The 12671-nt window shown below is 40.4% G+C and overlaps 1 protein-coding gene across 1 annotated transcript in view; it reads left to right on the forward strand.

Annotated features, from left to right (window-relative positions):
* Positions 1–374: 374 nt before the first annotated feature.
* LOC142559798 (uncharacterized) overlaps positions 375–12671 on the forward strand; it is a 93452-nt gene continuing 81155 nt past the window's right edge. Inside the window, exons 1-2 of the mRNA XM_075671454.1 lie at positions 375–491; positions 970–1044. Coding sequence (XP_075527569.1) covers positions 405–491; positions 970–1044 — 162 coding nt within the window. The 5' untranslated portion in view covers positions 375–404. The remainder of the gene's footprint in view (positions 492–969; positions 1045–12671) is intronic.

A 12671-nucleotide genomic window follows, 5' to 3' on the forward strand; every position in this document is an offset into this window, starting at 1 on the left:
GTTTCCCTCTCTACCAATCGTAATTTCTTTCGCAAGACGGCAAGTTGGGAGACTTGGTAGCCTACCATCGCCCAAATCGGCAACTTTTTCTTCATTCCTTTGGCGCTGTTTGATTAAGGCAATTTCTTTGCACTGGGACTTCGCCGCAATAGCAGGCGATGTAGCCTTCACTGATATCGCGGCTAGCTTTGACCTTGGCTGCCATTTTGACCTTTGTCGGGTTGTGCGATTGCGTGCGAGAGTGCCGACTTGGCGCGCCTGATGAAGTCGGCGCGGTCTAGGCCAATCCGCGCGCTCCGAACAACCGATCTCCGATCGCGCCCCTGATTTCGTGAAGTATAGCTTCTGCCGCCGAGCCGCAACCCGCGCCGCTCTTTCGAAGGGATCAAGAAGTGACAGAAAGAATGCGTTCTTCACTTCAGTTACATTCCGCTGGCTCGAACAACGCGGGGTCGGACAGCGGGGCCAAGCTGCGTTTCTCAGGAGGCGAGGTGAGACCAATTCTTGCAACGGTTTTGAAAAAAAATACGGCAATCAATATTTCGCGTAGCACCTATGCTAAATGCCTTCTACTCCTCTTGCTGCGAAACGCTTTCTTTTTCCTGGTCCCCAAATATGCTTATCAACCGTTAGACAAACGCATTACAGTTGCCAGTCCAGTGCAACAGGCCACGGAATTTTATGCCGATGTGCTGAAAAAAATAATTTCGTCCCCACCGCGTTTTATTAGTTCGGCCAATTCTTCGTACGTAAACGTTGACTTTGCCACAGCAGCAGGCGACGTAGCCTACTCTAATATCGCGACTTGATTTCGCGTTGGCTGCCATTTCGCCATTCGTGGGTGCATGTGACTGAGCGCAAGAAGGCTTACCTGTTTTCGTGAATAACTTTAGCTTGTGCCGCCAGGCCTGAACATGTTCGAAGGCGCCACAAATTGACTGAAAAAATGTTGGCTGCTTGTGTGTGTAGGACTACCTCGTGGCTCATGGTTCGAACAACGGGAGGACGCACAGCCGGGCCAAGTTCTGTTTCCTAGGAGACAAGGTGAGCGCAATCGTTTCTATTTCTTTAAAGTGAAGTAATTTCGGTTACTGAAATTTTTGTGTAGGAGCTATGCGGTGCTTACCTTTGGTTGATTTTTGCTGTAAAGCGCTTTTTTCCTGCCCTATCAACCATTAGACCAGTGCACTGGAGCTGCCAGTTTAGCGCAGCATCTCGCCGAATGTGATGTCGGCGCGTTGAAAACAACCTTTTCGCTCCATATTTGGAAACGCAATTCAAAAATTGCTAAAGGCGCATTAAAGCATTATTGCACGTTGGCCGACGTTTTGTGATGTTTTTGCTAGTTTCTGCCGTGGCATCATCGGTGGCAAATATGCCGAATCAGGTGCATGCCAAGAGCAATAAAGTTATGCCGCAAAAAAAAAAGAATATATATATATATATATATATATATATATATATATATATATATATATATATATATATATATATATATATATATATATATTCTTTTTTTTTGCGGCATAACTTTATTGCTCTTGGCATGCACCTGATTCGGCATATTTTCCACCGATGTTATATATATATATATATATATATATATAATTTTTGCAGGTCCAAGGCACATGCTGCAATCTATTTGAAGCAACACTTTATATATAGATGCCATACGATTAACGGCGATGCGTACAATCGTTTTATTTCATCCTATGCAACGGGCCAATTTATGCAATGTTTATGCAAAAAGTTCACCTCGGACAATTTTTATAACCGCACTACACCGTCCCGAAGCTATTACGAAATGCAAGCAACCAATCAGGTGGATGCGCCCAGTGTGGCACGCCTGCGTAGCGATGTCACGTGGACGACGTGCGATGCTTGTCGAGGGATAAGAATGCTGCTGACACACAAAGAAGGATTTGCAGTCACGCGTCTTCGGGAGAGCTGTAGCGTTGAAAGAAAGCGTGGTTCGGCAGTTCTGCGTAGGCGGTCACAGACGGCAATCTACGCTCATCTGTTGCGGCTACGTGCTTATGTCCCTGAGCGTCACTGAAGAGCGATCGTATCTTTATGGGAAAGAGTTTCTTCGGTATTCGAGGACGCACCAGGTTAAAATTAGGAACAATCGAGTTTACGTTGTCCATGCTGCTTTAAGGGCGAATACAGGGCATTGCATACCACTTTGTTCTTGCCCGTGCTTGTTTTCATTTTGGAAGATCCTTGAAACTTTGCTGCTCAGATTTAGGCGCACGTTAAAGAACCCCAGGTGGTCGAAATTTCCGGAGTCTTCCATTACGGCGTGCCTCATAATCAGAAAGTGGTTTTGGCACGTTAAACCCCATAACTTAATTTATTTTTTTTTTGAAGCTTTGCTTTGTGTGCACTATGGGCTCTCTGTTAGTAGCTTTCGGCAACTCTGTTTTCACTTGTCACATCATTGTTTAGGAGTTATGTGTGGGTCTTTGGAATTTGTGATACATTTTAGTATTAAGAAATCGTTAATATGTCAGCATGTCATTCATCAATGATGCGCGCCAAGGTTACGACGCAACGGCGTTAACATGACGACGTGGTGATGACTATGTCGTCGGTGACAAGACTGCTTAACTGCTGTGGCAGGAAAAAGTTGCAGTGTTGGCTGTAGAATGTTTATGGCTGCAAAATTTAAGCGAACAGCTGTTTCTTTTGCCTGTTTCACCCGTTCCCGTCACGTCAGCACCAGGCACCACTGTAGGCATTAGGTTAAAATTTTGAACAATCGAGACTGCTTTGCCCCTTCTGCTTAATTAGTGAGGCCATTATATCATATAACATATTGCTTCTGCACGTGCCTGTTTCTTTCGTGGGCGATCCTTGAAACCTTTCTTCGTGTGCGATATGTACCTAGTGTCTTATGGTCACTTCTGTTTGCGGCTTTCGCGAACTCTTGTCTCGTCAGGCCATTTTAAAAAATTCTGGCCCGTAGTTCTTTGTGTTACATTCATTTATAAACCTATAATAATAATAATAATAATAATAATAATAATAATAATAATAATAATAATATGATAATCAGCGATAGCGACATGCTGCGCCCGAAAGCAATATTACTGCACAACGACGCTGACAGGACGACGTGACGATGGGTGTCATTGGTGCATGACTACTGAACTGCTGTGGCAGGAAAAAGTTGCAACCCTGAATTTTGTACAGCGCGTACATAGACATTGACGATTATAATTAGGCAGCGGCTCAAGAGCGCGCGATGGAATGTTTGTGGTTGCACCTTCTTGTGAATAATTTTTTTTGTTTTGCCGCTTTCACCCGTTTTCGTGGATGGTCAGTGGTAGGTGTTCGGACTCTGCAAGGTAAACGCTCATTGGACCTTTCGCCACTTTTGTCATTCAGTGGTTCGTTCGTTCGTTCGTTCGTTCAGTCGTTCATTAGTTCATTTCCTAGTTCCCTCTTTCAGTGGTTCATTAGTTGACCCATTGGTTCGTTTGCTCATTCGGGCTTTTCGCTTACATTGGAAATATTCTGCGGTGATTTCTGCACAGCACTGTAGTCATGCCCTGACGTCATAGTGACCATTACATATTCGTCACATCGCCGTCGTTTTGTAATATTGTGGTTGTGCTCAGCGCGTCAACGTCTTCGTCATACTGTTAATGTTGCCATGTCGTCGTCGTCATTCCGGTATTTTTGTCGCTGTTATCGTGCTGTCTTCGCCAGACCACTTTAGTGGTCGTGTCATCTACGTCATGCTGCCGTTACATTAAAGCTTTGTCACCCTCGCCATCACCATGGCGGTGTTGTCGTCGTCTTGCCGAGGTCTTCTTTGGGACATCATAACAGTGTTCTTGCTACTGTCGTCAGCACGACGTCCTCGCCGTTTCTGCCGTACTTCAGCGCCGTTTTCGTCCTTCACAATGTGCGGTCGTCGTTAGACCTTCGTCTTCTCAATCTGTCTTTTTCTATTCTTCTCACGGGCGCGCACAAAGATACACAAGTTATTCACTTTACACTAAGAGGTTGAACCATCTGGTAACATGCGGCGCGGAGGCTCGCCTTAATGTGCGAGATAGGTTGGCATGCAGATGGCTAACCGCAGAGTGGAGAATAGCGTAACGATTACGCAAACAACCTCAAAGGTGTGGTAGGGCCAACCTTTATATGAGCAATCCATAGGTTGCGCAAACATTTAGATAAGTGTGTATTTTAAAGCAAAGGTTTCTTTGCCTACCCTCCCGGGTTTGGCGTGGCAGCGGTTGCTGCTTCCTTGTCGGTCGGCATCTCGGCAGATGTGTATCTCCGAAGCACAGACGGTCCTAACGAATTAGCACATTATAATAAGCTGATGCTTTGGTGCACTTCATTTTATTTGAATTATCCATTCGGTATGTTCCGGTGGGTATGTCGCTGTGACATAAGAGGTACATAATCATAAACGTATCTAGACATGCGCCATAATTTTCTGTGCATACACCTGTCATCGCCATTCTTGCATCGACAAGCATCATAAGTTGCATTTGTCCACGTGACATCTCAGCGTAAATTTCTAATGCTCCGTAGCCGCCTGACTCTATGCTTGAATGTGCTCATAGCTTTTTTTTTTTTTTGAACGGTGTAGTCGATAAACATGAAATATTGCACGAGATTGAAATTGTGACCCTTGTGTTTGAGAAACATACATTTTAATGGGATTAAATGCGGCACAGGATGAAAGTGAGAACAGTTTTATGCATCGCCCTTTCGTCTATAGCACATATTTACACGCTTCACTTCAGCTTCGCTTGACAGAGATTACGAAAAGCATTTGCAGGGGGAGTGATGGATGGGTCGAACTTGATCTTCACATAGAACTATACTATTGTAGGCTGGCGTTTTTGTCCGCTATAATATATTTGCGCAAGTTCCTTTATCAATCAAGTAAGTATCTGTGAACATGCTTTGCGGGGGGATTCATGAATGGGGGGAGTTTGTGCTTCACATGGAACTATACTACTATGGGCTGAGGATTTCTTCCATTATAACTTATTTAGTGAAATTCGTCCATTTTTTAAGTAAGTTAGTGTCTCTAAGCGGGCATTTGTACGGGGAGCGATGGCTGGGTCTATTTTGAGCTCCACATAACACTGAGGTAACACGACTGAGCTGAGGTACTTACATACCCGTGTAGGCTAACGTATATTTCTTTCGCTATAAGTTATTTACGCAAACTTGTTTATGAATCAAGTTAGTGTCTTTGACGAGTTGCAGGGGGAGTCATGAATGGGTCGAATTTGTGCTTCACATATGACTATACTACTGTGGGCAGGTGTTTTTGTCCGCTACAAGTTATTTGCGCAGATTTGTTTATTATTCAAATAAGTATCTGTAAACAAGCATTTACAGGGGAAGTGATGGACGGGTGGTATTTGAGCTTCACATAGAACGATACTATTATAGGCTGATGTTCTTCCCCAAATTATTGCGTAAATCCGTTTATTAGTCAGTTAAGCTAGCATCTGTAAACGTGCTTTGCAGGGGCAGTGATGGATGGGTGGAATTTGAGCTTCACATGGAACTATACTATTATAGGCTGATGTTCTTTCCCGTATAATTTACTTGCGCAAATCCGTTTATTAGTCAGTTAAGCTAGTATCTGTAAACATGCTTTGCATGGGAAGTGATGGATGGGTGGAATTTGAGCTTCACCTGAAACTATACTATTATAGGCTGATGTTCTTTCCCCTATAATTTACTTGCGCAACTTCGTTTATTAATCAGTTAAGCTAGTATCTGTAACCATGTTTGCAGGGGCAGTGATGGATGGGTGGAAATTGATCTTCACATGGAACTATACTATTATAGGCTGATGTTCTTTCCGCTATAATTTACTCGCGCAAATTTGTTTATTAATCAGTTAAGCTAGTATCTGTAACCAAGGTTTTCAGGGGAAGTGATGAATGGGTGATATTTGAGCTTCACATGGTACTGTACAATTATAGGCTCATGTTCTTTCGCCTATAATTTACTCGCGCAAATTTGTTTGTTAATCAGTTAAGCTAGTATCTGTAAACGTGCTTTGCAGGGGCAGTGATGGATGCGAGGAATTTGAGCTTCACGTGGGACTATGCTATTACAGGCTGATGTTCTTTCCCATATAATTTACTTGCGCAAATTTGTTTATTAATCAGTTAAGCTAGTATCTGTAACCAAGGTTTTCAGGGGAAGTGATGAATGGGTGATATTTGAGCTTCACATGGTACTGTACAATTATAGGCTCATGTTCTTTCGCCTATAATTTACTCGCGCAAATTTGTTTATTAATCAGTTAAGCTAGTATCTGTAAACATGCTTTGCATGGGCAGTGATGGATGGGTGGAATTTGAGCTTCACATAGAACTATACTATTATAAGCTGATGTTCTTTCCCCTATAATTTACTTGCGCAAATTCGTTTATTAATCAGTTAAGCTAGTATCTGTAAACGTGCTTTGCAGGGGCAGTGATGGATGCGAGGAATTTGAGCTTCACATGGGACTATGCTATTACAGGCTGATGTTCTTTCCTCTATAATTTACTTGCCCAAATTTGTTTATTAATCAGTTATGCTAGTATCGGTAAACGTGCTTTGCAGGGGCAGTGATGGATGGGTGGAATTTGAGCTTCACATGGAACTATACTATTATTAGCTGATGTTGTTTCCCCTATAATTTACTTGCGTAAATTCGTTTATTAATCAGTTAAGGTAGTATCTGTAAACATGCTTTGCAGGGGAAGAGATGGATGAGTGGTATTTGAGCTTCACATAGAACTATACTATTATAGGCTGATGTTCTTTCCCCAGTTATTGCGCAAATCCGTTTATTAGTCAGTTATGTTAGTGTCTGTAAACATGCTTTGTAGGGGAAGTGATGGATGGGTGGTATTTGAGCGTCACATAGTACTATACTATTATAGGCTGATGTTCTTTCCCCTATAATTTACTTGCGGAAATTCATTTATTAATCAGCTAAGCTAGTATCTGTAAACATGCTTTGCAGGGGCAGTGATGGATGGGTGGAATTTGAGCTTCACATCGAACTATACTATCATAGGCTGATGTTCTTTCCTCTATAATTTACTTGCGCAACTTCGTTTATTAATCAGTTAAGCTAGTATCTGTAACCAAGGTTTTCAGGGGAAGTGATGAATGGGTGATATTTGAGCTTCACATGGTACTGTACAATTATAGGCTCATGTTCTTTCGCCTATAATTTACTCGCGCAAATTTGTTTATTAATCAGTTAAGCTAGTATCTGTAACCAAGGTTTTCAGGGGAAGTGATGAATGGGTGATATTTGAGCTTCACATGGTACTGTACAATTATAGGCCTTATGTTCTTTCGCCTATAATTTACTCGCGCAAATTTGTTTATTAATCAGTTAAGCTAGTATCTGTAAACATGCTTTGCATGGGCAGTGATGGATGGGTGGAATTTGAGCTTCACATAGAACTATACTATTATAAGCTGATGTTCTTTCCCCTATAATTTACTTGCGCAAATTCGTTTATTAATCAGTTAAGCTAGTATCTGTAAACGTGCTTTGCAGGGGCAGTGATGGATGCGAGGAATTTGAGCTTCACATGGGACTATGCTATTACAGGCTGATGTTCTTTCCTCTATAATTTACTTGCGCAACTTCGTTTATTAATCAGTTAAGCTAGTATCTGTAACCAAGGTTTTCAGGGGAAGTGATGAATGGGTGATATTTGAGCTTCACATGGTACTGTACAATTATAGGCTCATGTTCTTTCGCCTATAATTTACTCGCGCAAATTTGTTTATTAATCAGTTAAGCTAGTATCTGTAAACATGCTTTGCAGGGGCAGTGATGGATGGGTGGAATTTGAGCTTCACATGGAACTATACTATTATTAGCTGATGTTGTTTCCCCTATAATTTACTTGCGTAAATTCGTTTATTAATCAGTTAAGGTAGTATCTGTAAACATGCTTTGCATGGGCAGTGATGGATGGGTGGAATTTGAGCTTCAAATAGAACTATACTATTATAAGCTGATGTTCTTTCCCCTATAATTTACTTGCGCAAATTCGTTTATTAATCAGTTAAGCTAGTATCTGTAAACATGCTTTGCAGGGGCAGTGATGGATGGGTGGAACTTGAGCTTCACATGGAACTATACTATTATAGGCTGATGTTCTTTCCCCTATAATTTACTTGCGCAAATTCGTTTATTAATCAGTTAAGCTAGTATCTGTAAACATGCTTTGCAGGGGCAGTGATGGATGCGTGGAATTTGAGCTTCACATGGGACTATGCTATTACAGGCTGATGTTCTTTCCCCTATAATTTACTTGCGCAAATTTGTTTATTAATCAGTTAAGCTAGTATCTGTAACCAAGGTTTTCAGGGGAAGTGATGAATGGGTGATATTTGAGCTTCACATGGTACTGTACAATTATAGGCTCATGTTCTTTCGCCTATAATTTACTCGCGCAAATTTGTTTATTAATCAGTTAAGCTAGTATCTGTAAACATGCTTTGCATGGGCAGTGATGGATGGGTGGAATTTGAGCTTCACATAGAACTATACTATTATAAGCTGATGTTCTTTCCCCTATAATTTACTTGCGCAAATTCGTTTATTAATCAGTTAAGCTAGTATCTGTAAACGTGCTTTGCAGGGGCAGTGATGGATGCGAGGAATTTGAGCTTCACATGGGACTATGCTATTACAGGCTGATGTTCTTTCCTCTATAATTTACTTGCGCAACTTCGTTTAATAATCATTTAAGCTAGTATCTGTAACCAAGGTTTTCAGGGGAAGTGATGAATGGGTGATATTTGAGCTTCACATGGTACTGTACAATTATAGGCTCATGTTCTTTCGCCTATAATTTACTCGCGCAAATTTGTTTATTAATCAGTTAAGCTAGTATCTGTAAACATGCTTTGCAAGACAGTGATGGATGCGTGGAATTTGAGCTTCACATGGGACTATGCTATTACAGGCTGATGTTCTTTCCCCTATAATTTACTTGCGCAAATTTGTTTATTAATCAGTTAAGCTAGTATCTGTAAACATGCTTTGTAGGGGAAGTGATGGATGGGTGGTATTTGAGCTTCACATAGAACTATACTATAATAGGCTGATGTTCTTTCCCCAATTATTGCGCAAATCCGTTTATTAGTCAGTTAAGCTAGTATCTGTAAACATGCTTTGCAGGGGAAGTGATGAATGGGTGGTATTTGAGCTTCACATGGAACTATACAATTATAGGCTGATGTTCTTTCCCCTGTAATTCACTCGCGCAAATTCGTTTATTAATCAGTTTAGCTAGTATCTGTAAACGTGCTTTGCAGGGGATGTGATGGGTGGGCGGTATTCGTGCTTCACATAGAACTATACTATTATAGGTTGATGTTCTTCCCCCTATAATTTACTTGCACAAATTTGTTGAGCTAGTATCTGTAAACATGCTTTGCAGGGGAAGTGATAAATGGGTGGTATTTGAGCTTCAAATAGAACTACACTATTATAGGTTGATGTCCTTTCCCCTATAATTTACTTGCGCAAATTTGTTAAGCTAGTATCTGTAAACATGCTTTGCAGGGGAAGTGATAAATGGGTGGTATTTGAGCTTCAAATAGAGCACTAATATTATAGGTTGATGTTCTTTCCCCTATAATTTACATGCGCAAACTTGTTTATTAATCAATTAAGCTAGTATCTGTAAACATGCTTTGCAGGGGCAGTGATGGATGGGTGGAATTTGAGCTTCACATGGAACTATACTATTATAGGCTTATGTTCTTTCCCCAATTATTGTGCAAATCCATTTATTAGTCAGTTAAGCTAATATCTGTAAACGTGCTCTCCAGGGCAAGTGATGTATAGGTGGAATTTGAGCTTCACATGAAACTATACTATTATAGGTTGATGTTCTTTCCCCTATAATTTACTTGCGGAACTTCGTTTATTAATCAGTTAGGCTAGTATAAGTAAACGTGCTTTGCAGGGGAAGTGATGTGTGGGTGCTTTTGAGCTTCACATAGAACTATACTATTATAGGCCGATGTTGTTCCCCTATAATTTACTTGCCTAAATTTGTTTATTAATCAGTTAAGCTAGTATCTTAAACATGCCTTGCAGGGGCAGTGATGCATGGGTGGATTTTGAGCTTCACATAGAACTATACTATTTTAAGCTGATGATCTTACCCCTATAATTTACTTGCGCAATTTCGTTTATTAAGCAGAAAAGCTAGTATCTGTAAACGAGCATTGCATAGGCAGTGATGGATGGGTGGAACTTGAGCTTCACATGGAACTCTACTATTATAGGCTGATGTTCTTTCTCCTATAATTTACTTGCGCAAATTTGTTTATGAATCATTTAGGCTAGTGTCTGTAAACACGCTTTGCAGGGGCAGTGATGGAGGGGTGGAAATAGAGCTTCACATGGAACTATACTATTATAGGCTGATGTTCTTTCCCTTATAACTTGCGCAAATTTGTTTATTAATCAGTTAATCTAGTATCTGTAACCATGCTTTGCAGGGGTAAGTGATGGATAGGTGGAATTTGACCTTCACACGGAACCATACTATTAGAGGCTGATGTTCGTTCCCCTATAATTTACTTGCGGAAATTCGTTTATTAATCAGTTTAGCTAGTATCTGTAAACATGCTTTGCAGGGGAAGTGATGAATGAGTGGTATTTGAGCTTAACATTGAACTATACTATTATAGGCTGATGTTCTTTCCCCTATAATTTACTTGCGCAAATTCGTTTAATAATCAGTCAAGCTAGTATCTGTAAACATGCTTGGCAGCGGCAGTGATGGATGGGTGGAATTTGAGCTTGACATGGAACTATACTATTACAGGCTGATGTTGTTTCCCCTATAATTTACTTGCGCAAATTCGTTTATTAATCAGTGAAGCTAGTATCTGTAAACACGCTTTGCAGGGGAAGTGATGAATGGGTGGTATTTGAGCTTCACATAGAACTATACTATTATGGGCTGATGTTTTTTCCCCTATAATTCACTTGCGCAAATTCGTTTATTATTGAGTTTAGCTAGTATCTGTAAACATGTTTGCAGGGGCAGTGATGAATGGGTGGTATTTGAGCTTCACATAGAACTATACTATTATAGGCTCCTGCACTTTCCCTTAAAATTTACTTGCGCAAATTCGTTTATGAATCAGTTAAGCTAGTATCTGTAACCACGCTTTGCAAGGGCAGTGGTGGATGGGTGGAATTTGAGCTTCACATAGAACTATACTATTATAGGCCGATGTTGTTTCCCCTATAATTTACTTGCCTAAATTTGTTTATTAATCAGTTAAGCTAGTATCTTAAACATGCTTTGCAGGGGCAGTGATGCATGGGTGGATTTTGAGCTTCACATAGAACTATACTATTTTAAGCTGATGTTCTTACCCCTATAATTTACTTGCGCAAATTCGTTTATTAAGCAGAAAAGCTAGTATCTATAAACGAGCATTGCATAGGCAGTGATGGATGGGTGGAACTTGAGCTTCACATGGAACTCTACTATTATAGGGTGTTCTTTCTCCTATAATTTACTTGCGCAAATTTGTTCATGAATCATTTAGGCTAGTGTCTGTAAACACGCTTTGCAGGGGCAGTGATGGAGGGGTGGAAATAGAGCTTCACATGGAACTATACTATTATAGGCTGATGTTCTTTCCCTTATAACTTGCGCATATTTGTTTATTAATCAGTTAATCTAGTGTCTGTAACCATGCTTTGCAGGGGTAAGTGATGGATAGGTGGAATTTGAGCTTCACATACAACTATACTATTATAAGCTGATGTTCTTTCCCCTATAATTTACTTGCGCAAATTAGTTTATTAAGCAGTTAAGCTAGTATCTGTAAACATGTTTGCAGGGGCAGTGATGAATGGGTGGTATTTGAGCTTCACATAGAACTATACTATTATAGGCTGATGTTCTTTCCCCTATAATTTACTTGCGGAAATTCGTTTATTAATCAGTTTAGCTAGTATCTGTAAACATGCTTTGCAGGGGAAGTGATGAATGAGTGGTATTTGAGCTTAACATTGAACTATACTATTATAGGCTGATGTTCTTTCCCCTATAATTTACTTGCGCAAATTCGTTTAATAATCAGTCAAGCTAGTATCTGTAAACATGCTTGGCAGCGGCAGTGATGGATGGGTGGAATTTGAGCTTGACATGGAACTATACTATTATAGGCTGATGTTGTTTCCCCTATAATTTACTTGCGCAAATTCGTTTATTAATCAATGAAGCTAGTATCTGTAAACACGCTTTGCAGGGGAAGTGATGAATGGGTGGTATTTGAGCTTCACATAGAACTATACTATTATGGGCTGATGTTTTTTCCCCTATAATTCACTTGCGCAAATTCGTTTATTATTGAGTTTAGCTAGTATCTGTAAACATGTTTGCAGGGGCAGTGATGAATGGGTGGTATTTGAGCTTCACATAGAACTATACTATTATAGGCTGATGTTCTTTCCCCTATAATTTACTTGCGGAAATTCGTTTATTAATCAGTTTAGCTAGTATCTGTAAACATGCTTTGCAGGGGAAGTGATGAATGAGTGGTATTTGAGCTTAACATTGAACTATACTATTATAGGCTGATGTTCTTTCCCCTATAATTTACTTGCGCAAATTCGT

The sequence above is a fragment of the Dermacentor variabilis genome, chromosome 10 (genome assembly GCF_050947875.1).
Source record: "Dermacentor variabilis isolate Ectoservices chromosome 10, ASM5094787v1, whole genome shotgun sequence".
Classification (NCBI taxonomy): Eukaryota; Metazoa; Arthropoda; class Arachnida; order Ixodida; family Ixodidae; genus Dermacentor; species Dermacentor variabilis.